Here is a 10,854-nt window from a genome sequence, read left to right on the forward strand (position 1 = left end):
TAGTATATTTTTTTTTAATCCATGGTATCCCCCAACCTAATAGACTAGAGACTAATCTGTCGCACATCTGAGCTCCATTTACGAGTATGCCGCTGGCTAATGAGTTGCTGCATGCACAGGGCAGAATTTAAACTCCCGGCACTTGTTTAAGCGGACGAGTAAGCTGACCACTCAACCAATCCAAATTAATTATAGTAGTAGTATATTTAGTAGTAGCATTGTTTATAAACACTGCACTAAAAATGCACCTGATATGGCCATTTCGTGGGCATTTGGCTTGAGACAAAATTTAAATTCATTTTGTGGAAGGAGACTGCGAAATGAAATTGTACAAATTTAAAAATCTTTTCAGCCGAACGTATTCTGATAATAAATCATTTTTTGTTATTTATTAAAAAAAGGAGAATAAATTGTCGAGTTCGTAGAACCCTAATACTACAACCTTATTACAAACAAGAACACAACAGAACCCTGATTTACCATACGAAGTAAGAACATAACCTTGTTAAAAAGACACTACTGTCTAGGAATTGCATTGAAAAGTCAAAAATGAGAACCCTGATACTACAAATACAGCAAAAATTTACAAGACAGAAAAAGTAAGGGGAAGTTTGAGGGGAAAAAAAGGTTTATGCACATATGGTGAATTCCAAAGGTATACTAACAATGGTATCCGAAAAATCATCTGTTTGTTCTTCAAGAGAGTAATATGCAAGAACATGAACTGGATGCTTCATGCTTCATTACTAGAAGGAATCAACTCAACAGCCAAAAGACCGCATCTAGAAGAAGAGACACCATGACCTTGCACCCAAAAGTACCTAAGCCAGGAACATCGCAGCAATGGCTAGGGCGCGCTCGGTAAAAGAGAAACTTTATTAAAGAAGCATTGTTATAAGTTAAACTCCGATCCAAAGGAACATACTAACATAATATTAGAGCTGATCGAATGTGTTGATCATTTATTTCTTCACTACACGAATTTTGTGCCCTGTAGTTTCATTAAGGGTACTGGTTAGTATAGGCCATGTAACTATGAGTGGCTAATATGGCATTTAATTATATAACAATATGTTAAGTATCTAAGGAAAGTGGGAAATCACACCTTAAAAGCTAGCTGATAAGGGAAAAGAATCACTCTCCTTGTATACAACATCAAACATCCCATACTACCCATGTGGGACTTTGAGCACTCCATAATACCCAAGTCCCTAACACAATATGATAGAATATGAGGTTTGAGTTTCAGAATTGAAACTGATGCATTAGTGTATTACTTACTCAACATTGGAACCATCTCGTAGTTGATTAGACCCATTGCAGGAGTTAAATGCCTGAAACACTTGGTAGGGGAGATCAAGAATCTAGATTTGTCAGTGAATTAAGGCATTGGTACTGCAGATGAACATTGAGGAGTTAAGGTTCAATAATGCTCAGGTCATCATCGGGTGTTGCATCTTCATCTCTGATAAAGTTATCGACAAATTATCCTTTCATTTTTCCTTTACCACTGCAAGAGGCAAAGGAAATATTCCCATATAGAACATGTTAGTAATTTACTTCAAGTATCTATGCAATGTAACAAAGTACAGGATGTTACCCTCTTGGCATATTCTGAAAAATTTGACACCGTAAAGGATGTTACAGGAAACCAATAACCAAATGGCTCATACATGAATAACAATATTCTCATAAATTGCATGATGTATGGTCACTATCAACTATAAAATATGAAAAATAATGAAGAATAAAGTTCTATATCAATAATGTCTAACAGCAACTGTAATTGAGCTACCTCGAAAGAAAAAAGCAGCAAAATTAACTTGATCTTTCACACTATGCTTTTGGTGTATCCATGAACATAATTCAAATTTACCTTAAGAGGCAAGCAATTAACACTGCCACAAGATTGAGTTACATGTAGACACAGTACATGTCACAAGGAACCTCTAGTCTGAATCGAGCAGGTTCTACATGTGACAAAGACCTCTAGTCTGGATCAAGTTATGGGGATTTGATAGTTTTCTTGACTCTCTTTCTTCAAGGTCCATTCTTGATTAATGGATTCAAAGAGTATACTTGCTTCCTAGCCCAACACATTGTGTCATCCCAAGAAATTTTCTAAAGGCATTCCCGTGCTATACAGCTGCTCCAATCTATTGAGTCCACGTTTACATATAGATTTAATTTTCCCTTCTATTGCCAGCACCATTCCTTTTCAAAACAATTAAAAATGCACAGGATATCATTATCTGGATTAAGACTTTACCAATGGTCCTTGCAAGAGCACTTCCCACCAAAGAAATGATGGAATTTGTTTGAATCTCTCAGAATGATTGTCCTTCCAATATGGACTGATGCAAATTTCATAAACACATGGCAGTCATCACAGACACGTATATTTTTTATGATCCTGATAGGTGCAATTCCATTGGGCTTTCTGATTAAAGCAAAAGCAAGAGCAAGTTTCTCACTGTGGTATGAGATGGATTTAAATTTTTCCTCCTGTCCCACATTATGCAGAACAATGTTTGTATCTGGATTATACCCAATTCGTTGCAATATTGAAATCAATCTATTCAATTCATCATAGATTTTTTCCACTGCTGGATGAGTACGATCTTCTGAAACAAATTTGTGGACTTCACTCTCAACCTCAACCAAACTATAAGCAGCAAACTTTTTTGCATTGTTTTTATTCATGAGAGATCGTACATCACCTACTTCTTCCCATCTCCCGCAAGCAGCGTATAAGTTGGAAAGCATGATATAAGGTCCTGCATTACGTGGATCCAACTTGAAGAGATGACCAGCTGCCAATTCTGCATTCTTGATATCACCCTTCTTTGCACAAATAGAGAGTAGAGTGGACCAAATCAGGTAATCTGGTTCATGAGGCATGCATTTGATCAAATCCACAGCTTTATCAACACTACTAGAGCGACCAATGAGAGTGACCATACATGCATAGTGATCCAATGTTGGTGTCATCCCATGTTCACTTATTGAATTAAAATATTCCTGTCCCTTTGCGACCATGTCAGCACTGATACAAGCAGATAATACGCCCACAAAACTAATGCTATCAGGTTTGATATTTTCCTGAAGCATCCTTTCATAAAGAGCCAGTGCTTCATGTGGTTGACCATTTTGTGCATAACCATGGATCATAGAATTCCAAGTAATCACATTCCGAATAGGCATTATCCAAAAAATGCTCCAAGCATCCAAAGTAACTCCACACTTGCAGTACATATCAACAAGAGCACTTGACACAAGCATGCTATGATCAACACCCATTACTATTACTTTTCCATGGACAACCTGACCATGACACAAAGAAGCTAGCTTGGCGCAGGAGCTGACCACACTTGAAATGGTGTAACTGTCAGGTCTAACGTCTCCACGCAGCATGTCGCCAAACAACATCAATGCATCCTCTTCTCTTCCATTATGTGCATAACCAACTATCATTGTTGTCCAACAAATCTCATCCTTTCTAGGTATTTCACTGAACATCCTCCTTGCATCATCCACATGTCCACACTGAAAGTAAGCATTGATAACAATTGATGCTGTAACTTGGTCAGGTTTCAAACCCAATAACTTCATCTTATTAAACAATCGAATGCACTCATCATGATGCCCCAATTTGACATATCCATAGATCATAAGATTCCAGGAAACAACATTCTTATGTGTCATTCGATCAAAGAACCACCGTGCCCTGTGAATATCACCACACTTTGCATAGACACCAGTGATAGCATTCCATACAAAAGTGTTATCCCCACAACCACTAATAACAACTCTCCCGTGAATCTGCTTACCAAGCTTCAAATCCAAGAGCGTAGAACATGCTTGCAATGCATTCACATAGGAGTACTGGGTGGGCTGAAACCCATCTTCTTGCATCCTCACTAAAATCTTCAATGCCTTGCCTGAATGCCCAGTAGTTGCAAAACACGCAATCAAGGTGTTATAAGAAACGGAATCACGAGAAGGCATTTGATCAAAGACAGTGCACAAATCCTCAACCAAACCCAACTTAGCATAAGCAGAAAGCAACGCATTCCAAGAATAAACATCTCTGTGGGTCATATTATCAAACAGGTCTTGTGCATTGGAGAGTTTGCCGCATTTGGCATACAAATGGAGGAGCTGGTTGTGGATGAAGGAGTCTTTGGGTTGGAAAAGGTGAAGTTGCATGTGAGACTGCAATCTCTTGGCTTGAACAAAGTCATTTGCTCGAACGCAGTGAAGGACATGGCGCGTATAGGAATCAGCAGTAGCAAGGCCCCGAGAATACAAAAAATCAATGGCTTGCCTAAGATTTTGTTTAGCCATTGAAGAAGAAAGTGCAATGCCCAACCTTTCAAAATGCGACTAGCTTCAAGATGCTGATGTCATTTTGGGGGTTGACTCCTTGAATGGCTTCCCAGTGCATGCTCCTATTGCTCCTGCATCAATGCCCTTCTTGCTGAAAAGTTTGAAAAAAAATCCAAAACGAATTCAAAGAGCAGTAGGTGCAATGATATCTGTCATGCTCAAAATTAACATGTTCTGGCTTTTGTTTGGACATATATGTGACATGTTATGTTCTCCAATCAAATACATGGCTGCCAATTGGCAATGAAAGCTATAGCATCTTAATAGGTTGCAATGCAGCAGCATTGGTTCATGTTGAAGGTATGTACAGTATTTTACAATGCATCAAGTATTTTACAATGCTAGCTTTATACTGCTGTTTATAAAAGACTAATAAAAAAATGGCTTCATTGTTTACTTTTACAGAAAGTAGTTCACACCTATGGTTGCATTACATTATAATTATATTACCTGCCACTTGCCAACATATCTCACCGACAAAACAAACCAACTTCAAAATTTGAAAACTCGAAACTAATAATTTATATGTTCATAATCATTATACTGACATGACTTAATTACTCAACAACTTTTAACTTTTAAAAACAAAATCAAACATGTATGTTTGCTTTAGGGAAAAAATGGCTTCACCCCCTTCATTTACTCTATCTCATTCTCCTTCATTGTGAACCCAAGGCCAGCTCCATTGGCTGTGACATCTTAGCTTCAGACTTGGCAACCTCCACAAGTACGTCGAAAGAAGCACATTGCCACCAAATGGCTCATTGGCTCGGCATCATCACTGGCTTTGAGGAGAAGAGGGAAAAGATGATGTAGAAACACGAAAGCTGGCCAGGTGAGCTTACCTGTGTTTCAAAGCAAAACCCCATTGAATGTTATGAACGTAAAGATTATCTCATATCTCTCTATCTATCCATATCCACATAAGGATTATCTATCTACCTTCGATCTTCTTTCTTTCTATCTAATATGTATCTATCTATCTAATTATCTATGCAAGGTAATGTTTACTTCCGCCGCAGGAAGAACAATTAGAGATAAAGTGTATGGCATCACGAAATGGTAGCCTAATTCCTTGCAATTCTTCACCAATAGACTACACTACCAACACTAAAAGTAAGCCTCACTTGGACTCTAATTTATTACAATTTTTATATTTATAGTATGTACATTTTTCAGTTCAAAACAAGGTGTTATACTTTAAGCCCTTTTGGTTCAGTTATTTATTCATAACAGTATAATGTTATGATCCTTTCAACTCCAAATTTATTTGTGGCATAGCAGTATTTTACTTTTCTATTTCACTTTAAATATAATACTCAAGAAAACTGTATATACATCAAAACAAAAATGTCTTCAACAAGTTCTAAGATGAGATGCATGAAAGAAACTAAATTGTGTAAGATAATAACATAAAGAATAGGACATCTGTGAACTCAACATTATTAAAGCAAGGAGAGTAATCCATCAACTAGAAAATAAAATAACAAAATGACGAAATTTAATTTTTATTAAATTTTAATATTGTATCATTTGAATAAGTTTTTTTTTGGATTAAAGTTTAATAAAAATAGATCCATATCGCACACTCTTTAAGAATTGTTTTCATTTTATACGTACAAATTATAAACATTTCAATTTTCCAAGAAATAACTAGCCAAAAAAGTATGTAAAGGAGAAGGGTGTTCATGGAATATAGAGGAATTTTATGACAATTACTAGAAAGAAACAAAAGCAATATTGCATGAAATATACAAAGGGGCATCAAAAAACCCTCCCCTTCCCTGCAACGGGTAAGGGGGACCCTGCATCCGAGGATCGTTAAAAAATTAAAGAAAAAATCGAAAAAAAAAAAAAAGATTAAAAAAAGATAATCCTCAAGGTAATATATGTTCTTTAATATTAAATCCTAGAAAAAAGATAATCCTCAAGGTAATATAATATTAAAAATATTAAATGTAATCTTGCTGATTAAATTGTATTAAGAATCAGGGTAATATATGTTCTCTTTATCAATTATAACAACATTAGTACTGGTCTTTTTTAAAAGAACCAATTTAAAAAAGAAAATATAACACTTAAAATAAAGATATTAAAATAAGTCAAGGGAACACCAAAATCATATGAATTGCTGCAAGTTCTTCTTTAATATCTACATTGCATATACAAAACACACCTACACACATACGTATGTCACGAGAGGCACAAGTTAGTTGTTTACACAGCAGCTCACTAATTTTGTAATTTAAATTCAACAATGGCACAAGAGGTGCACACACTGAGCAATTTTATTTAATCATCCTTAACTCTATTTGAAAACAACAAACACAAGTAATAGTGCTTCTTCAGCAACAACACCCACAATCATCTCATCATCATCATCATCATCAATCACTAAAACTAATTAGCACCCTCAACAACATTCTCGCTATAATAATGGTTCCAATCTTCTTCATCAGCATTCCTTTGTCTTCAATTACCACACTCCATCAAGTTCAGAAGACACACACAAGAGGCACACACACATTGAATAAGATCACAGAAGACTTACGGGAAGGAAGAGCGACGAATGGCCAAGAAGCTGATGGACATGCTGCGACTAAGACCGGCCAAGATCTTGCTGGAAGCGGCAACGAAGACCGAACTAGAAGCGGCGACGGAGACCGTGCTGGAGGCGGCGGCGATGTTCAGGCTGCGATGAGAGAAAGCGACGACATTTTTGCCTCGGCCCTCAGACATGGGAAGATGACGATTTTGCAGTGAGACCGTGAGAGTGAGAGACGGTGGCGGTAAGAGGGGAGGATTGTGGCGGAGGAGGGTGGCGGACGGCGGTGAGAGTAGAGCCGGAGAGGTGAGAATTTCTGAAATTGTGAGAGGATTTGAATTTTGGAACTGGAGAGAGTACAGGCAGGTGAGCTTCTCTATCTTTTTTTAGAGTTGTCTTTCTCAAGGTTCTGAAAACCGAACCGGTCATCGAACCGCTTTAATCACTGGTTCACTGGTTTAGTGGTCCAACCGGTCTAACATGGTCCAACCAAAAAAATCGGTTTATATATAAATAATAAATAAATTATAAATAAACACTTTAAAACATAATTATAGTCTAGTATAAACTTTAAAATATCTTCAACCACAATCTTAAGATCTTTAGATAGTACAAACTTAAATATTTTAATGAATTGAAGCTTTTGCTTTCAAAGTTTGCTAAGAAAAACCAAAATTCTTTCTTCATCCTATAAATGTTTGCTTTGATAACATTAATCAATAAAGCAATTACATCCAAAAAATATCAAACCATTTCCAACTCTGGTTTAAATTTGTCCAAGCAACAAAGAAAAATAATGAAGGTTTCGTCACCAAAAAGAAAAAGAATGAAGGTTCCTCGAAGTAGCAGCTGTACAATCCACATCATTTAACACAAACTAGAAGTTCAGAAATCCTGTTCTTCCATAGCTGCAGGCTCAAAGCTATCGCCACCTAAATCTAACCTGCCACCTAACATATCACAAATTTCTAATCAAGAGGAGACTCAAACTTGCAGGCTCACAATAAAATTGTATTCACTTGAGGAGACTCAAAACAAATCAGAAAAGCAAAAGGATTTCACAATAACCCAAAGCTAAACTTGACATTTTAATGCTCCTTCATTGTGTTACTCAATAAATCATCAAAACAGCCACAATCCAAGCACATGTAAATCACAAAACTTGACCCTACACTTGTCTACTTTGCCATTGAACAGAGCTGGAAACACAAAACAAAGTTACAGGTAAATTCTAGTTTCTAACCCTGCCAACCCAAATTCCAGCACCTCTAAATTCTATTAAAAGCTCAGTTACTAATATGCAAGGTCAATTATTAGAGCGTGATCCTCAAAATCTTAGTAAAACAACACATAATTTCGATTCAGCAACATTAAACTAAGATAATCCATATTGATCAGCATCATGCCATAATTCATCTTTACTGACTGAGGTATTATTATCAGCAACACATTGACACACAAAACAGCAGCATAGAAGAACCAAAGCTAATCAATAATCACAACACATTCAATAATCAATAATCAGTAAATTAAAATAATAAAATCACAACACACAAAACAGCGGCATAGCAGAACCAAACAGAGAATAAATTTAACACATCAGAAATTACCAAAACACACAAAGAAATTAAAAGAAGAAAGCTACAAACCCTAAGATGGAAGACGTGGCGTGACTGAGTGTCGCGGACGACAAGGACCGCAGCGAGTAGGACGGCTGAGAAGTAGACAGCGGCGCAGCTGAGAAGCGGATGATGGCTTGACCGAGAGTTGGAGGAAATGGCGGCGCTTGCGATGATTCTTCCTCTATGTGAGCGCAATGGCGGCGTAAGAGAGCACCTTCGAAGATAGAAGCTTTGAACAGAGCACGAAAGAGGGAGACACCGAGACAAGGAGCACCTTCGAACGGGACAGTGGCTGCGGTGGAACAGAGCTAGCGCCAGCAGAACCGTGGCTGCGCGAAAGGGAGGGACTGAGCTCGCCGGCGTTGAGAGAAACGGCTAGCTCGTGGGTGATGGCAGGGACGAGGCAGGGTGTGCTGCTGCGCCGTTGGAGAGTTGGAGTGAGTTAGGGTTGGTAACGTAGGAATTGCGTGTTCGCGGTGCGGTTTGGTTCGGTTTTTGAGAGAAAGGTCATCCGATCCGATCGTCTAATTAAACTGCGGTTCGGTTTGTTCGGTTTTTTCAATCAATTCAAAAAAATACTACCATACTTGTCTGGTCTGACACAGCTAGCACTGAATGTTTGTTTAAATTGAAGTAATCCCAAATACAAGCCTAACATAATTTTTAACCAGGAAAAGAAAAGAAAGACGAAAGGGGAAAGCATTATTGATTACAGATGAGGGAAAAAGAAAGCAAAACATAACTACATAAGAAAAAAATATAAAAATAAATAAATAAGCACCTTTTTTTGTTCTACTCCTTTGATTTTGCACACCAATTCATATAGTTCCCTTATGTTCGCCTAAAATATATTAGAGAAACAGAAAAGCAATAATCAGAACTACGTTGGTCTAACATTTCAATTATCACATTATGCCAAGTTAGAACCAAAGTAGATGGCCTTGGAAAATATGCTAATAAGAAAGAATAGAAGAACTTTACATATAATAGCAAATCATGTTCTTTACTTGCAATAGGCTATCAAGTAATGTCAGAGTTCCAATGTCTTCCTCACATAAAAATACTCAACAGTATTTTTTCTTTTTGGATAAAAGATGAATATCATTGACATAGTAATGCCAATGTGTATTACATATGCTTTTAAAATTGAATAGGTGTCATACTTTAACGGATTCGATACTCATCTATACTTAGTGCAACATAACCGCAAAACCAACAAGACAACCCCATATGAAATCAATTGGTACCTTTTTGCTTAATTTTACAGTTAACACACTGTTATCTCTGGCATCAGTCAACTTCAAAATGAGTGGGTGAACCTCAACACTATTGCTTCTGTGCAGCACCCTGCGAGATCAACTTCCTCGGTAATGCTGGTCCACCTTTTAGACCTAGACCATGGTAAACAGAAATCTGTTACATATTCTACAAATCATGAAATATAACCTTAACTGCTCAAGTTCCAAGACTTCTCCATTCATATGTTACCTTCATGATGTCAATACTAAACCTATTAAAAGATAGCAGATACAATGACGGAGGTAATCTAATACTTCAAATCTGCTTCCATTTTCTCATTATTCAAATTTATCTTATCATACTGATTTCAATCTCTTCCTATCAGGATCCAGAACCTCCAAGACTTGATAAATCATACTAAATCACTTCAAAAGTAAATTTTTATTTTATATTATTTTTCCAGAAAAACTAATAATAATAATAATAAACCAGAAGCAGTTCCAGATAAAGTTTTCAGATATTATCACTTTATCATATAACAGATATTCAACAATACTAACAATACAAAGTACAAACCAAAGCATTTTCAGTAATTCAACAGAACAGCAATTGAAAATTAACAACAAACAGAACAGCAATTTCAGTCAAATTACATACCTGACTCAGTGGCTCGGGCTCCATCTCTGACCTGAATCGGTGACTGGGTGGGAGGTGTTGTGTTGTGGGTGGCCAGAAACGCTGCTGGGTGGTGGCGTGGTGCTCTGTCCGCTGGGTGGTCCTGGGTGAGTGGGTGGTGCTGTGCTACTGCTGGCCTGCTGGGTGCGACTGCACGAGGGTGGTGCTGGGCTGCTGGGCGCTGGCGGTGGCTGGGGCTTCGTGGTGCTCTCTCTGTCCGCGAGGAGGTCCTGGGAGCAGTGGGAGGAAAGATTCGGTGGCGCTGGGAGGAAGGCTTCGCGGCGCTGCGAGGTGGTGGGAGGAACGGTCTCGCCGGCGCTGAGGGTGTAGAGAGCGAGACTGTGAGAACTGAGAAGAGAGGGGCTTGGTTTCGTTTGGGGGTGG

General features: G+C 37.8%; 1 protein-coding gene and 1 long non-coding RNA gene across 11 annotated transcripts; one reads left to right on the top strand and one right to left on the bottom strand.

The window, feature by feature from the left end:
* On the bottom strand, positions 364–10,848 carry LOC107622997 (pentatricopeptide repeat-containing protein At2g22070-like). 10 transcript variants are annotated; one of them, XR_002356298.1, is made up of 6 exons: positions 10,453–10,848; positions 9,804–9,947; positions 9,338–9,397; positions 1,877–4,480; positions 1,106–1,510; positions 364–991 (listed from the first exon to the last, which is right to left on the bottom strand). XR_002356298.1 is itself a non-coding variant. In XM_021114066.1 (2 exons), exon 2 carries the CDS (start codon positions 4,345–4,347, stop codon positions 2,266–2,268), a length of 2,082 nt encoding a protein of 693 aa, XP_020969725.1. In that variant the 5' UTR covers positions 4,348–4,480; positions 5,020–5,134; the 3' UTR covers positions 1,613–2,265. The 10 variants fall into 10 exon arrangements, 1 of the variants encoding a protein (XP_020969725.1); XR_002356300.1 differs by lacking the exon at positions 1,877–4,480; XR_002356294.1 differs by lacking the exons at positions 9,338–9,397; positions 9,804–9,947; positions 10,453–10,848 and adding an exon at positions 5,020–5,134 and having other exon boundaries at positions 1,106–1,211; positions 1,282–1,510.
* LOC110268188 lies at positions 5,109–9,241 on the top strand. The gene is made up of 2 exons (XR_002356303.1): positions 5,109–5,224; positions 8,576–9,241. It is a non-coding gene; the product is annotated as an uncharacterized LOC110268188 (long non-coding RNA).

Source organism: Arachis ipaensis, chromosome B10, assembly GCF_000816755.2.
Source record: "Arachis ipaensis cultivar K30076 chromosome B10, Araip1.1, whole genome shotgun sequence".
Classification (NCBI taxonomy): domain Eukaryota; kingdom Viridiplantae; phylum Streptophyta; class Magnoliopsida; order Fabales; family Fabaceae; genus Arachis; species Arachis ipaensis.